We start from the raw sequence: 16,827 nt of genomic DNA on the forward strand, positions 1-16,827 counted from the left end.
TCCCGTACAGATTCACAGGCTCAGAGACCCTTCGGTTTCTATTCTCTGGGGTCGCTGTGAGTCAGAGCCCACTCAATGGCAGGGGGTTGGGTTTCTTTGCATTACGTGGGATGGCCAGGTCACTGCCGAGGGTGTACCTGGGGCCAGGAAGTCCAAGATGGAGCTGACCCTCCAGGGCCTGGGTGCAGACACCCAGCTGGATGTCTTTCGGGGCAGGCAGCATTTTGGGGGCTGGTAGTAGAAGTGACGGGGGCCCCTTAAGGGCCGGGTTCTGCATTCCAGGATTGACATCCCATTGGTCCAAACATGGCCCAGGGTTGACTTGATTACAAGGGAAGAATAGGCCTCTCCTCTTCCCGGGAGGCTCAGCCTCCCTCTGGTACGGGCTGGTGGGGAGTGGTGGGCCAACCACCCTCTTTGAAGGTCATCCATCCGAATGCTCGAGAGCAAGAGACAAGGACACTGCCCTGTGACAGGTGTCAGCCCGGTCAATAGACTCAGAAAGCAACGCTGCAGCCCACCCATCCTCGGGGGACTGAAACAGACAGCGTCCAGCAGACGTGTGGGGTCCAGCACTGTAGTTGAATGGGGCTGCAGAGTGATGTGTGCGATTAACAAAGACAGAAAAGGGGGCACGGGGACCCCTCTCCATTCTCGGGAGAAGTGGGAGGAGGGAGCAGAGCCCAGCGTTTATTCAACAAAGGGTTTTTGCAGCGCTTGAGGCATGCAAACCTCACGTTGATGAACTACGTCGACCAAATGGGCAACGTACTGGTAGTAGTCTCGGTATTTCAAGCATGGGGGGGAGGGGGGCACTTCAAAGGGAGCCCAAAGCCGACAAGAGGAACCGAGCGAGATAAGTGTCCTCTCACTGCGTCCGAGAAGGGTCGGTGTCAGCAGGCGCCCACTTCATTTAAGCATTTATGGGGGCAGATGAGCTGGGAAACGTCCTTCCTGGAAGAACTATTGTGCATCAAGGTGCTCTTCCCATACTCCGGACTGCAGAGGCGGCCCTCACGCTGGAGAGGGCGAGCCACGTGCTGCAGTCATGGGTGCTGGTGGGAGCAGGCCACGTGCACTTCCTTCTAGCCTCAGTTGCCCACAAGCCCCCACCAGACTGGCCAAACCTGGGCAGGTGGACGCTAAGGGATGGGGAGGCCTGAGAACACCAGCCCCCCTGTGCTGCTGCTGGGACAGTGGGCAGTGATAGGCAGCCTGGGTCCAGAGTCGGGACAGTTGATCCTGTGTCCCCTGAGACCCAGTGCTCCTGCTCCTGGGTTTCTGTCCCAGGAGAATTATCCCGAGGGGGACTGGGAAGTCAGTGCAGAAGGAGCTCTGTGTTGCTGGTCTTTGCCCTCCAAAGAACTTGGAGACCACCTGGGTGGGCATCACAGGGAAGCATGGAAGAAAACCGTGTGGAGACCCCAGACACTGCATGTTGTAGGACAGACACCACACCGATCGGAGCCGTGTTTAAGACTCCCCTGGAGCGGTCATGTTAGAAGGCACAGCTGGAACACCGTTGAAATCAAAGTCTCTGATGGAGTTCCGTCGGCCACACTGGACTCCCGACTCCACCCCCAACACACATGTCCAAGCGCACGTGTGCAGGTTATTTGAGTCAGCCTCCTCTTGCCGGTTTTGACTCTGGTGTCCCCATCTGAGAGATGAGTGTGTATAATACGGGTGGGTTACGTGTTGGGCTGCTGAACCTCGGGGTCAGCTGTTCAAAACCACCAGCCGCTCCATGGGAGAAAGATGAAACTTCTGCTCCTGAAATAGAGTTGCAGTCTCCGAAGCCCACAGGGCGAGTCCTGCTTGTCCTGTGGGGCGGCAGGCTGGGAGTTGAAATAGTGAGTTTGGTTTGGTCGAACAGGAGGAGAATGGGATCCCGGGACTCGTTCCAAAGGTCTGGGCAGAGGGCAGGGAAACAGCGAGGGAAAGCTGGGAACCCTGGCAGAAGGGGGAGAGGGCGCTGTGGGTTTTGAGAGCAAGCTGTGTTTCTAATCTTCCAAACTCAGACGATTTCACACACACCAAATCTGGATCGCCAGATTCCCCCGGGAAAGTACCGGAAGATGCTGGCAACATGGGCCCCTCATTCTCACCCGGCAGCACTTGTTGGCGGCTGAGTGGTGGTTGGGCAGGCGTTTCCCTCAGAGCCTGGTGTCTCTTACTTGCCACAGTCCCCACCACTCCTTACAGCCTCACCAGGTGCTCTTCATTGAACGCTGTCATCCGACCGCCTCGAAATGCATTTGGATCTATGGCGCCAGGGCTGTATGATCTAAAAGGTCCATCTCCATGTTCGTGGCCACTAGTGGACCTGGTCTGGAGCAGTGCTGCCCAGGAGAACTTGCTGGAGAGTGGGAATGGCCCAGAATGGTAGCCATTCCCTTGCTGGGTGTGACTGTAGCATGCCTGGCACGTGGCTGGTCCGAGCAGAGATGTGCTGTCCGTGTGAGACACGCGCTAGATTGAAAGATGTAATCCCCAACCTTGAGAGCAAAAGACAGCCCATTCGTCGTGTTTATAGAAAGCATGTTGAGAGAATAAGATTTTGGACCTACTGGTGAATAAAAGATGACATTAAAATGGACTTCTCTTTGTGTGTGTGTGTGTGTGTGTGTTAGAATGCTGTGCATTCGTTCGATGGCTGGGGTTAGCGGTTCACTCCTCAACGTGGTCAGATCATAGCTGCCTCTGTGCGTCCTCAGGCCAGTGAGGCTGCGACAACCTTGTACATTCACACACTGTCAAATGCAACTTCTCCCATTGCCCATAGAAAGGCACCCTGCTGGCATCAGGGAGCCACACTCTGCCTGCTAACCCGAGTGACGGCAGTTTGAACCCACCAGCTGCTCCTTAGGAGAGAGATGAGGCTGTCTGCTCCCGTTAAGATGTGCAGCCTGGGAAGCCCCACATGAGCAGTTCTGTTAGGTAGTTAGAACAGGGACTAGGGTGTCCATTGCGCATGCTCAGAGGTTCAAGCTCCTGGCCAGAAAGGGGTGGTACACCTAGGTGGGTGGGACACCTGGATTGATCCATCTAGGCCAGGTGAGCTTAATTCAGCCAATGGGATCAACCAAAACAGTTGACCACACCTCCCAACAGGCCTTGAGAAGTCAGAATCCAGCGTCTGTATATTCTTTTCTCAAAGGGTTTCTCGGTGGGCCGCGGAGCAATCTCCTCTGGCTCCAGGACTCCACATGTGGGCGTGAAGTGTCCGGAGGATCCTTGAGTAAAACCTGAAACTTCTTCTATCTTTTATGGAACTCACTTGGATCGCAATCCAGGCATCAGAGTGAATTCTTTCTCTCACGAAGCCAAGGTCTGAAGGAGTTCTCCCACGAGAGCAATCTAACAGTCCTCCTTTGTCCTGTGGGGTTGCTATGAATTTAATTTGAATGGAAGGGGAGGCAAGGAGTTTGGTTTCCATTTAACATTCGAAGGGCTTGGGATTCTGATCCCAGGGTGAATGGGCCAGTCAGCACTGTCTGCCCTGCTTGCATCAAGCAAGGGACCAAAATAAATAGGGACGCTACATGACAAGGCAGAACTGCCCCTGTGGGTTTCTGAGGCAGCAGAAAGCCTCGTCTTTCTCCCACTGAGTGGCTGGTGACCTTGTGGTTGGCAGCCCGACAGGTGACCCGTGATGCCACCAGGGCGCCCTTGAGCAGGGTTACCCCAGCGACTCTGGCCACATCTGTGACATCGTGGGGGCGAGTAAGCCTGGCTGACTGGCCTGAGCCTACCTTGTTGACTAGGTCTTCCAACCCGCCCATCACTTCCTCTTCCTCCCTGTCTTATGGCTCTGAATCCTCCCTCAGAAACGCCCCTGGGCAAAGAGGCTCTGCCTTTGATGAGTCAGAAGCTCCTGGCAATCGAGTGGGCCTCCTGGCCAGGCCAGCCTTATATAGGCAAAGGTGACACCAGTGTGCGTTGAGAAATGCCAGAAATAGCTTCTGCCCTTGGCCTTCTGGACACCAGCCTCCCACGCTTCACACCCATTGGAGGCCTTCTGGAAATGACTAGCGTGGCCCTGGCACCAGAGCCGAAGCAGGGGGCATCTCCCAGGACTGCTGCCCTATGGCCAGCACCCATGCCCCGGGGCATCGCAGAGGCTCAGGTGACAGCCAGGTGGGAGGGAGGGACGAGGACATTTACCTGCTGTGTCCAGACAGATGCTCAGCATGCATGGGTGGTACAGTCCATGCACTTGGATGCTAACCTGAAGGTCGAAGGTTTGAGTCCACTCAGAGGCTCCTCAAAAGAGGTACCTGGCCGTCTATTCCGGGAGATCATGCACCCTCACCAGGCAGCCACTGTCTGGAGGTTTGTAGTGGGAGTGGAAGGAGTCCTGGTGGTGTAGTGATTCTGTGCTGGGCTGCTACCACAAGGTCAGCAGTTCGAAACCACAAGTCATTCCACCGGGCAAAGCGGAGGCTTTCTACTCCCGTAAAGTGACAGTCTGGGAAGGCCACAGGCCTACCCTGCCCTGTGGGGTGGCTGTGAGTCCCATGACCTCGTTGGGAGTCAGCGTGAGTGAGTAAAGGTGGGCGGGACTAACGTTGGAACCTGGAGTTTCTTGTTTGCCACCAAATACCCCACAGAACACAACGTGACCCTGACACTAACAGGGTCACTGAGAGTCGGGCTGCTGACATCATCTCTGTGGACCCCGAAGAACCCAAGCAAGGAGCAGAGCGCAGAGAGGGGCAGTTTCTTATCCAAGGTCACAGAGCACTCCAGTGGCCAAGCTGGCATTCAAGTACAGGTGGGCTGCCTGCACCCAGGGTCCTGGCCGCTGCGCCAGTCCTCAGTCTCCAGACCCATCGATGGCAGCCCTCAAGCTGCCTGCTGCCCACAGACTTGTGGAGACTGACCTGTACCAGAGTCTCTTTTTAAAAATAGAATTCATTGCTGGATTTTTTAATGTTTTTTTTAATCATTTTATTAGGGGCTCATATAACTCATCACAATCCATACATATATCAATTGTGTCAAGCACATTTATACATTCATTGCCCTCATCATTCTCAAAACATTTGCTCTCCACTTAAGCCCCTGGCATCAGCTCCTCATTGCTGGATTTTTAAAACGTGGGCATCTTTACACAACAGCCAGAATGACCATAATTTTGGAAAAATTGGAGACTCTGGGCCACATGTCTGAGTGGTTTCAACCCACTGGCCGAGGGGAAGCTGCTCATTTTAAAACTCACTTCCATTGAGTCATTTCTGACTCATAGTGGGTCTACAGGACAGGGTAGAACTGCCTCTTTGGGGTTTCTTGAGACTTTAAATCTTTATGGGAGTAGACAGACTCATCTTTCTCCCCCAGGCTGCCTGGTGGGTTCAAACCACTGACCTTATGGTTGGCAAATCAGAGCGTACACAGCCCATTGCCCCAGCTTGCTGGGCTCCCTGAAGACCTGTTTGGTTCGTTCCCTTCCCTGGCTGGGCCCACAGCTGGTGGAGGCCCCTCTGGCCTATGCCGTGTGCCTGCTCCTTGCAGACTAGGTGGTAGCTCAGGAGGGCCCAGTCTTGGGGAGGGGCTCCTGATGGCGCAAACACATTAGGCCCCCAGAGGGCTCTGGCTTCAGGTGTTATGTCTAATTGCTGTGTGACTGTGAGGTTAGCACTTCCCTTCTCTGACCTCAGGACATCCCCATTTGGGCCTGAGCCAGTGGCCTAGGCCGCTTGTCCTTATAAGGGAAAAGGACAGGGCACGTGGAATTCCTCCTGGGGAATGCTTCCCCCAGTGAGCTCTCCCGGGACTGGCCCAAGTGCCCCCCAGAGAAAGGGCAGGGGCAAGCCTCCGGAAGCCCCTGGGGCTGAAAATGGCCACTGAACCTGGCTGCTAACCGAAAGGGTGGTGGTTCCAATCCTCCCAGAAGCACTTCAGATAAAAGGCCTGGCGATCTTCTTCCAGGGGAGGAAAAAGAGCCACTGAAAACCCAGTTTTCCAGCCAGAAAACTGTCCGTCACCTCATGACATGGGCGGATTTGGAAGACATGCTCAGTAATGCTAGTCCATCTCCAAAAGACAAATACTGCCTGAGACCACGGTTATAAAAGAAGAAAACACGAAAAACGGTTTCCATACTCCAAGAAGCAGACTTCGATGACCACAATGGGGAGGTGAGGCAGGGCAGAGAGAAAGGCTACATGCTTGGGGGTGACGGGGTGGCACTTTCTGGGCGACTGCCAGTGTTCTGTTTTTTGACCTGGGTAGCAGTGACCTGGGAATTTGCTTTCTAAAACGGGATTGAGCTCGAGAACCGCGTTTCGCATGCTTTCCCCATACGTGTTCTGTCCCACAATAAAAAGGGCAAAGAGTGAAGAAAAAGAAAACCCAGTTTTCAACGAACACATCATTCTGTTCTGAGACGCGTGGTTCCTCAGGGGTGAACAGACTCAAAGGTAACTGGCTAATTTTCAGAGCCAGGTGCTTTACTAGGCCACCGGCCACCCAGGTGAGGCTTGAGATCAGTAGAGCCAATCAATGTGGGGTCACCCAATAAGCAAGGTAAACAAAACCAAGCCAAACTCACCGCCATTGAGTCGGTGCCAACTCATCACTACCCTGCTGTGGGTTTCTGAGACGGTAACAATTTACAGGAGTAGAAAGCCCCGTCTGTCTTCTGAGGAGTAGCTGGTGGTTTTGAACCGCCAACCACGTGGATGGTAGCCCAATTAGTCTCTCATACACAGGGCTTGTAGCTTGATTCCAACTCTGCCATGAAGAAGCTCACCTTTTTTTACTTTGGCTGATTGACTTGCACTAACTTATCTACTTTAGACAATGGCACACACGTTGTGAGCCGGTGGTTCCTTCGTGACAGAGGAATAAGGAAGGCTGAGGAAACCCGCGCTCACCTTGCTTCTGGGCACTCCAGAAATAGCTTCTGCCCTTGGCCTCCTGGATGCCAGGCTCCCACGCTCCCGCACCTCACACCCATGGGAGGCCTTCTGGAAATGACTACCATGGTCCTGGCACCAAAGCCAAAGTGGAGAGGAGCAGAGAAGCTACTAGGCTAGGGGGCCGCAGGATTGCTGGGCACAAATCATGGCTCAGCCCCTGACTCTGAGTGGCTTGGTCGAGTGAGTGAATTCGCTGGGTCTCTGTTTTCTGAGCTGCAACAATCTAGACCAGAGAGAGTTGCTGAGCGCAGACTCAGGGAATTCACACGAAAGTGTTTAGCCACGGGTCCGTTGTTATCACAGTCTTTTTAAAGTAGAAGGAGCCCCGGTGGCGCCGTGGCTACGAATTGGCCTGCTAACTCCAAGGTCCGAAGTTCAAAACCACGAGCCACTCTGAGGGAGAAAGACTTTCCACTCCCGTAAAGAGTTAACAGTCTTGGGAACCCATAGGGGCAGTTCTACCCTGTCCTAGAGGGTCTCTATGAGCCACTGACCTTGAGTTTGAGAGGGTCTCTAGGAGTCAGCATTGGTTTTTGAAGTGGAGGGAGGGACCTCAGACTCAGAGAAGTTACGTTCACCTGCCCGAGGTCACGTAGATGGGTTTGAACACAGATCTGCCGCCCCTGAAGGGCTGGAGAAGGAGACCGGAGCCACTGCTGGCTGGTTAAGCGTCTCAGAGGAGCCTGAGCCTCTCATCTGTGGGCTCTCCTTCGGGACAGGGTGATGGAGGGTAGGGCCGGGCCAGGCCGGGCTGGTGGAGTTCCAGGCTTGGCTCCTGAGCAGTGGGTCTCTGGGCCTCAGGTGCCTCCCCTGGTGGTGGAGTTGTTACCTGTCTGGCTGCCAGCCACAGGTTGGCATCGCCACACCATCAGCTGCTCCGTGGGAAAAAGATGAGACGTTCGACTCCGGAAAAGATTGACAGTCTCAGAAGCCCACGGGGGCAGTTGGACTCTGTCTTACACATTGCTGAGTTGAATTCAGCCCCCAGTGGCAGTGAAATTGGAGAAGTTGCTTGGGAAGGACTTCGTCTTGCCCCTCCCACACCTTCCACTGGCTCAGCCAGCGGGCAGAGGATGAGGCCAGTGGCCCAGCCCCCCTGAGCTGCGGGCTCCGACGGGGCGGGGCATGGCGTCAAGGAGAGTGGCATTAAAAAGCGGAAAAGCAGAAGCACAGAATTTCCAAGTCCCAGCGGACACGAGCCCCAACGCTTCCTCCCCTCCGGCCACCGTGGCCGCAGACACCTGCCTGGACCATTGCTGAACATGAAGACCTTGTGGGGGGTGGCGGAGCATCACCTCAGGACCAGGTTGGTCTGGGGACTGTGGGGTGAGGGCGCTGGGACCCCTCCCGGGCTCCAGCATCTCATTCCCTGGCTGTGGGGCCTGGGCTCAGTCCGTCCATCTGTGCAATGGGAGTGATCCTAGCATCCTCCAAGTTGGCATGAAACATGCATGAGCAGGGCTTGCCAGGGCTCAGCTTGACGGGTGCGTTAAAGAGGGCTTTACCTGTGCGGTGGGCACATGGCCAGGGCCAGCCACTCCAAGTCCTACAGCCCCCTGACCACACTGACAGTGCAGGGTTAGCGGTCTGCAGGAACACACCCCTTCGTAGCGGGCAGGAGAGACGCAGCTTGGCCACCTGTGGTGGGGACACTAACCTGGATTTCTTGGATGGTTCCAGAAAAGCTGGACATCAGTCTTTTCATGGGACATGTCCTTATTTTCAGAGAGGGAAAACTGTACACACATTCACATGCACACACGAGAGAGAGGAAGAGAGACCATCTGGAGGCTGGATTCAGTCCATGAGCCCAGGTCTTGACATCTGCTCCAGGGGGAAGCAGGCCTGCCCCCCACCCCCCACCCCCATCACAGCTCCACACCGTTCGAACCTCTCAAACCAAACCCAACACACTGCCATCAAGTCGCAACCTTGACTCTTATATAGGATCATATAGGGTTAAGCCCTATATAAGGTTTCTGAGGCGATAAATCTTTACGGGAGCAGACAGCCTCATCTCTCTTCCAAGGAGTGGTTGGTGGGCTTAAACCACTAACCAGGTTAGCAGCCGAACGCATCCTAAACAACACACCATCTCTGTTTCCAGAAGGTTCCAATCAGGCCTTAGGACGCTCACACGTCTGTTCCTTTTTGGGGGCTATCCACCCTGTCTCCCCTTCTAAGAACTGGTACTTGTCCTTCCCACCTGGGCTCTAGTGCCACCTCTTCCAGGAAGCCTCCCTGTCCTCCTACAGCAAAGGAGCCCTGGTGGGGTAGTGATTATGTGCTGGGCTGCTAACCACAAGGTCAGTGGTTCGAAACCGCAAGCCGCACCTCAGGAGGAAGACAGGTCTTTCTACTCCCATAAAGAGATAGGCCGGGAAACTCACAGGGGCAGTTCTACCCTGCCTACAGGCTTGCTATGAGGCGGCATCGGTTGGGCAGCTGGGAGTTTGGTTCGGGCCTCCTACCGCAGCCAGCTCAGGTCCGGCATGCCAGGCTGGAAGGTCTCTTGGTAGTGATTTCCACTCAATGGTCTATTCCAGTCCCCCCAGGGAGACCTGGAACTCCGGAAGTGCACGGGCCAGGACTTCCTTCATGTTCACGCACAGAGATCAGCATGGAGCAGGACCCCAGGGAACACGTAACTAATAATAACATCCGCCAGGTCCGTGGTTCGAACCCACTAGCCATCCCATAAGAGAAAGATGAGGCAGTTGGCTTCCACGGAGACCCACAGCCTGGGAAAGGGCAGTTTGAGCCTGGCCTGGAGAGTTACTGAGAGTGGGGACGGGCTTGAGGGCCGTAGGCTGGGTGTGGTCTTCATCTCTGCCGGTGCTGCAGGAAGAACTGAGCTTGCCAGGGTTGAACTCCAGAGTCCTTTGTGCATTGGCCAGGACTCCTTCCGTTATAAGTACAAATGCCATTCCGCGTCCTCATCCATGCCAGAGAGTGGTTGGGTCAGATCCCGGCTCCCGGCTCCTCCTGGGAGCCCAGCAATACCCTGGGGATGCTTCCTCTCTCCATTTCTCACTCTACTCCTCTGTCGGACTTCCTGGGGGACCTTGCAATGCATGGCAGGTTCCAGAGCCTCAGGCATCCCTCCAACCAGCTCAGTTCTCCAGGTGACAAAGAGCAGCTCTTGCCCCATCGTTTCTGTCAAGTCCCATGACTAGTGCCCGGTCCCTGCACCAACTGCTGCAGTTAGAGGGCTGTGGCACTTGGAGAGGGTAGACCTGACAATGTGCTCACCCTGTAAGCCAAGTTGAGTGAAGGGAGCCAGGGGCTCTGCCTGTAGCCAACAACTGTCCTCTGTGCCCAAGCTCCACGCAGCCGCTCTGCGTGGTCTCAAAGCCCAACCTCTCAGTGGTCCTCGGTGCCGCCCAGCGTGAATAAACGTCCCCTGCTTCATTTGCTCGCTCACTTCCTTGGCCATCTATCTTACCCCCCTCCTCTGTCGTCAGGCATCCTCGCTGTCACTGCCAGCCTGAGAAAATGGGAACAATCACTCAAGAGCCAACAGTGACGTTGGGGGTCCGCTGAGTACTAGACACTCTCAGATGCAGTCTCCAAAGAGACAAATGCCCAGCCCTGGAGGTGATGACCCTTCCATGCTGCCAACTCACACCTGGTGGCTACCTTGGACCAGATAGCACCCGGCTCTTTGCGTCTCTTAAGATAAATGAGTCCACGGGGCACACGCTCTTTCTGTCTTTGTGGCCAATATGGGCATGAGGTGCCCCGGTTGGCAGTTCGAAGCCACCCAGAGGCACTGAGGGGGAAAAAAAAGCCCTGGTGACCTGTTGGCAGAAGGGGGGTAGCTGAGGAACCCCTACCATGCAGCCCTACTCTGCGGCTCACGGGGTCACTGTGCGCCAGGGACAGCCGAGGGCAGTGGGTTCAGTGCGTGGGTAGCAGGGCTTTTGCCATCTCCATGAGCAATTCTGAAACCCTCTTTGTACTTATCCAGTGGCAGGGATTTCACCATGAATCATTTCCAAGCCCTTCACAGGAGCTCAGCGCTCCTCTAAACGATGACTCCCCTCTCCCCTTTCCTGGGGAGCACTAGCAAACTCTGGTCTCCGTTCACTTGCCTATGTCAGTGGGATCCTCCCAGATATTTTCCCTGCTGTCATGGGCGCTGCCTTGTGGATGAGAAGACAGTGGCACGGAGAGGTTAGGGAATGTGTCCAAGGTCACACAGCTGGTGAGCGATGGAGCAGGGATTTGAACCCAGGCAGTCCCAGATCATGCTTTTCACCAAGAAGCTCTATGACATACCGGTAGTGTCCACGCCTTGTCTGCCCAGCCACCATCACCTGCACCCCTTCCCTCAGCCTTCACCTGCCCTGTAGGATGAATCGCCCCCGTTCCTTGCCAAGACCAACCGTGTCCTTCATGCTCCCAATCTCATTCCCTGGCACCCACCTAGGACATCACCCCAGCCAGGCTCCTCTCTCTGCCAGACCTCCCACCTGCAAACATGCTGAAGCCAAACTCTCGTGGCCTTGTCCTCTCCCAGGTAAGGGAACTCGCCATTTCTCTGCAAACCTCACTCAACGGTGTTACCTTTGCTTCCTTATGCTTCCTAACCTTCTCCTCCCAACCTCTCCGGGACCCACTCTGGTCAAGCATTTGTGCAACATGCCACCCGAATAGTCAAGGTCACCCGGCACGCCCATGGGTGGATGTCCCTGTTCGTGGCTATTCATCATCTCACTGGACTCATATCCAGAATACTTGACATGCCGGATCACTCACCTCTGGGAGCACTGTACTGAACAGATCTCCTGTGCACACATCACCTGTGTGTTCTGTCTTTGTTGCGGGTCCCTCCTCATCAGCTCCCTCCTCCTCCCCACTCCGCCCCCCTCCCCAACACTCCAGTGCCCTGGGCTCACGGCTTGAGTCTCGGTCTTCCACTCCAAGACTCTCACCTGACACTGAGCCTTTACATCCCATCTAGAAGATAACTCCTCCCTAATTTCTATTGCCAGCCCGACCTTTCCTCCAAATTCCAGACTGGCATTTCCAGTCTCCTACTCCTCAGCTCATGGAGCCCTGGTGGCGTAGTAGGTTATGAGTTGGCTGCAAACCACAACATCAACAGTTTAAATCCACCAGCCGCTCCATGGGAAAAACATGAGGTTTTGTATTCCCATAAAGTGTGACAGTCCGGGAAGACCAGGGGGGACAGTTGTACTCTGCCCTAGAAGGTCACTGTGAATCTGCATTGATTTGAGGGCAGGCAGTTTGGTTATGTTGTGGTTGTTACGCAGTAAGCAGTTAAATACAAAACAGTGTTAGGTGCTCCAGACTGGATTCCCTTTCCCTCTGCTCCAGCTCCACCCTCAGAGCTCCCATCTCCGGAAGTGGTGCTGGGGAACTTCTCGGTACTCAGGCACAAAACCTCCTGTCATCCTGGCCTCCTCCCCTGTATGGCCAGTCTACTCCCAGAAGATAGCCTCCATTGCTCTAAAGTAAGCTCTGTGAGCAGAGCCCTGGTGGCTCAGGGGTTAAAGTGCACAGCTAATGTGTGGGCAGTTCGAACCCACTGGCAGCTCCGCAGGAAGGGGCTGTCCAAGGATGACAGCCTTGGAAACCCTATGGGGCAGTTCTAGTCTGTGTCGGAATCAGCTCAATGACAGTGGGCTTGGGCTTTTGTTTCGGTAAGCTCGAGGGTGGTGCAGTGGGTTAAGCACTGGCGGGTAGCCACAAGGTAGGTGGTTCAACCCCACCAGCTACTCACGGGACAAAGACGAGGCAGTCAGCTTCCATAGAGATGTGCAGTGTGGGAACCCCTAGAGCAGCGGTCCTCAACCTTCCTCATGCCAAGACCCTTTCATGTGGTGGTGACCCCCTAACCATAAAAAATATTTTTTCTTTTATTTTTAATTTAAAATTTTTAAAAATAATTTTATTGGGGTTCATATAACTCATCACAATCAATATATATACCCATTGTGCCAAGCACATTTGTGCTTTGTTGTCCTCATCAGTCATAAAATTATTTTCATTGCTACTTCCTGTCATTTTGCTACTGTTATGCATTGGGCGACCCCTGTGAAAGGGTCTTTCGACCCCCAAAGGTGTTGCCACCCACAGAGTGAGAACCACTGCCCTAGAGAGCTCTGTTCTGTCCTATGGGGTCGCTATGCATTGGGATGGGCTGCACAGCAGTGAGTTCTCGGTAGGAGGGCAGGGTTTTGTCTGTTTGTTCATTCCTGGCTCCTCAATGGCTGTCACAAAGTAGTCACTTAGTAAATACCTGTTGGATTGATACAGTAAATATAGCAACAGTAGCCGGGACCCTCTTGTCAGAATAGGAAAGTTTCCCAGAAGCCAGTGGGTCTACCCAGATCCCATCTCAGAGACAAAGTAGGACAGGCTCTCATGGAGGGGGCATGGCCAGGTCACATGGTCTCTCGGGCTCTCTCCCTCACTGTCATCTGAGCATCTCAAAGTGACGTCCCTTCCCATAGGCTACTGGTCCTCACGAGGCTGGCCTCACATCCTCCCTCAGGGCCAGGGGACGGCCCCGACAGGCCCCCGTGGGTCAGGTATCCTGTGGCTGGGCCCCTCTGATCGGCACACCCAGGAAGCTGCCTGCCTCTGAGGCTGACAGGGTTTATGGAGCCGAGGGGTGGGGCTGTCCCCTCCTCCTGACAGTAACCCCCCCCACCCCATGTTCTTGTGTGCAGGTGGAAGTCCCTGCATGTGGGGCTCTGTAAGACTCGGGCCCTGCTGCAAGCCATTTGGAATGACTTCTCCCAGCCCGTCCCAGCCAGCCGTGGCCAGCTGCTGACCCAGCTCCTCCTGTGTGGTTCCCTGGCCACTGCGGCCGCAGGTCTGACCCACCACTGGCTGGCGTCCTCGCTGCAGTATCCTCTGAGACCCTCCGCCGTGGTGGCTGCTGTCTGTGGGCTGCTACTCTGCCTGGGCCTGGGCCTGGTGCCTCCAGCCCGCTGCCTGTTTGCGCTCAGCGTGCCCACCCTGGGCACAAAGCAAGGCCGCCGGCTGCTGCTCTCCTACAGCACTGCCACCCTGGCCATCAGCGTGATGCCCAATGTCTTGTCCAACGTGAGGGCGGCCGGGCGGGTGCTGCGCTGCGTCACCGAGGGCTCCCTGGAGAGTCTGCTCAACACCACCGACCGGCTACAGGTGGCGGCCGAGGCGCTGCACGTGGCCGACCAGGTGCGGGGGAGAGGCCTGGCATTCGAGACCCAGGGCAACGGCTCCGCCTTCCGCCTTCACATGCTCCGCATCACCGAAAGGGTCCTGGAGGACTTCTCTGACCTGGAGAGGCTGGGCCGGGCAACGGCCCTGGGGGCCCAGCGGGTGGTGGCAGGGCTCTTTATTCTGGGCCTCCTGGGGGAGGCTGCCTGGTACCTCCACCGCTACCTGACTGACCTGCGCTTCGACAATGTCTATGCTACACGGCAGCTCACTGGGCAGCTGGCCGAGGCCCAGGCCACACACCTGGTGGCCTCCCCACCAGCCTGGCTGCTGCGGGCGGCCCGGCTGAGGCTGTCCCAGCAGGAGCTGTTGAGATCCCTCCTCAGGCTGGGGCTGCTCAGCCTGCTCCTGGCCGCCACAGCCGTGACCGTGGCCACCGACCACATGGCCTTCCTCCTGGCCCAGGCGGCGGTGGAGTGGGCTCAGAAGCTGGCCCGCGTGCCTGTCACGCTCACCGTCAAGTACGACGTAAGTGCCGTGACCGAGGGCAGGGGGGTGCCTTTCACAGGGGGACCCACCATGGAGTTGGACTTGCCTTCTTCCTCTCCTGGTTCTGGGATAGGTTTCAGGGCCCTAGGGAGTCCCCCAAACAAGATAGTGAAACCCAACTGGCCGCCATCGCGTCCGTGCTGGCTCATAGCCCCCCCCCCCTTGGGCTTCTGAGACTGTGACTGCTTATCGGGGTAGGAAACCCCGTGTGGCTTTAAAGCAGTCATCTTTTGGAGCCCTGCTGGTGAGCTGGTGAAAGCACCTGAGTGCTAAGGTAAAGGTGGATGCCTCAAACCACCTGTGCCCCACGGGAGAAAGATGTGGCCGCTGGCTTCTGCGAAAGTCTTAGCCTTGGAAAGCCGGTGGGGGCAGTCCTACGTGTCCTGCTAGGAGTGGGGATCTTTTGGAAGCCGATTGCCAGACTTCTCTTCTGAGGCACCTCTGCATAGGTTCAGAACGCCCAGTAGAGTGGTCCCTACGGTACTGGCGCACTTAGCTCCTGTGCCGCCCTGGGTCTCCTTACGCTGGCACACCTGTGAGAACTGCCGGCCATAATGCTTATGAAAGGGTATGGGCGCTCCTATGGGCACAGGGATAGCCCCTGCCTGCTGGGGCTTGGGGAGGGCCCGATGAGATCGGGATCCTGAAGCATGCATCCGAATGTTGCCGCTTTTATTACTGTCTCGGCGCAGAATGCCTTCCAGGAGAGAAACGGGGCACATATCAGCATGCTCTAGGCTAGAGTCTTTGGGACTGCTTTAGAGGGACTGAAAAAAATCAACTGAAACTTGCTACCATCCAGTCCATTCTGACTCACAGCAACCCCCCCACCCCCCGGTCCTCCGACACAGTAGAACTGCCCCTTCCGGTTTCCAAGACTGGAAGTCTTTACAGGAGTCGAAAGCCTCGTCTTTCTGCCAAGAGTGGTTTGGAATTGCTGACCTTACAGCCCAACATATAACCACCCCGCCACTAGGGGTCCACCTTAGATTGCTGGTCCGTCAAAGGAACACAACTCCATGAGACTGAGTCCACACAGTCCTCCCTGGGGTACCCAAGTGTACCCAGCAGGCTACAGGGGACCCACCCAGGGGTCAGCCCCAGCCACATGAGCCCCAATTTCTTCTCATGAGCAGTACGCCCATTTTGCAAAAGGGCAAGTCGAACCCGTCCAACCCGCAAGTATCCGACAGCAGTGGGAGGAGGGGTGGCAAGAGTTTCTGTCCTGTTCACCCGGCCTTTGCCCCCCTTGTTTTTGCAGTTGGCGTACACCTTCCTGGACTTCATCCCCTTCCTCTTCAACCAGGCACCCCCGGAGACACCCTTCCACTCCGCTCGTGTCTCCAGCCAGTGGGAGCTGCGCTTCACCTCCCCCGGTTGCCCGCTGCTGGCAGCCCAGCACCCCCGCACAGCCGCTGCCCTGGCCGCGGGGGCCCTGCAGCTGGTGGCGTGTGCCACCGTCCTGCTAGAGACCTATGCCCGCCGCCTGCGGCACGCCATCGCTGCCTCCTTCTTCAGGGCCCAGGAGGCCCAGCGGGTCGGCCACCTTCACGCCCGGCTCCTGCGGAGATATAACCGGCTTCGATGCCAGCAACCGCCCCCAGGGACGCCTTCCTGCTCTGACAGCGGGCGTGGGTAGCTAGAACAGAAGCCCTGCAAGCTGGACAGAGAGCAGCAGCCTAGGCAGAGGGAACCGGGTGTGGGTTCACGCCCCGGAGTATTCATCCTGGCCCCTCTGCTGTGTGCACTTGGGGGCGTCACTCCACCTCTCGGAGCGTCTGGCTGGAGAAACTACGGATGCCTCTGCTTTCTCCATGGGAATGTGGCCAGGGGGGATGAGACATTGGCAGGAAGGTCCTTAGGACTCTGCAGAGGGAAAACGAGGCAGCTCAGCCCATCCCCTGTCCCCTCACCACCCCCTCCAGAACAGTGTGGAAGGGGCCAAGGCTCTCAGCCCCGGCCACTCTGCTTCCACGAGTCGGCGGTGACTTTGGTGGTGGCTTTGTCTCCATACTCCTCAGCCTAATTTATATGCCTCCCAGTCCTCCTTGAACTTATGTATAGCACAGTAATTTAAATCTCCTTGATTTTATAGATAAACATATTTATTAAATCTGAAACTAGATCCTGGCTTTACTCCTTTGCGCCCAGGGGCTCCCCATCTGGGGCTGCCAGG

At 56.0% G+C, this 16,827-nt stretch overlaps 1 protein-coding gene across 1 annotated transcript; it reads left to right on the forward strand.

Moving 5' to 3' along the window:
* Positions 1–8,188: 8,188 nt before the first annotated feature.
* OCSTAMP (osteoclast stimulatory transmembrane protein) lies at positions 8,189–16,290 on the forward strand. Its single transcript, XM_075527715.1, has 3 exons — positions 8,189–8,232; positions 13,628–14,630; positions 15,913–16,290. The coding sequence occupies exons 1-3, from the start codon at positions 8,189–8,191 to the stop codon at positions 16,288–16,290; spliced, it is 1,425 nt and encodes a 474-aa protein (XP_075383830.1).
* The last annotated feature ends 537 nt before the right edge of the window (positions 16,291–16,827 follow it).

This window comes from Tenrec ecaudatus, chromosome 12 (genome assembly GCF_050624435.1).
Source record: "Tenrec ecaudatus isolate mTenEca1 chromosome 12, mTenEca1.hap1, whole genome shotgun sequence".
NCBI lineage: Eukaryota > Metazoa > Chordata > Mammalia > Afrosoricida > Tenrecidae > Tenrec > Tenrec ecaudatus.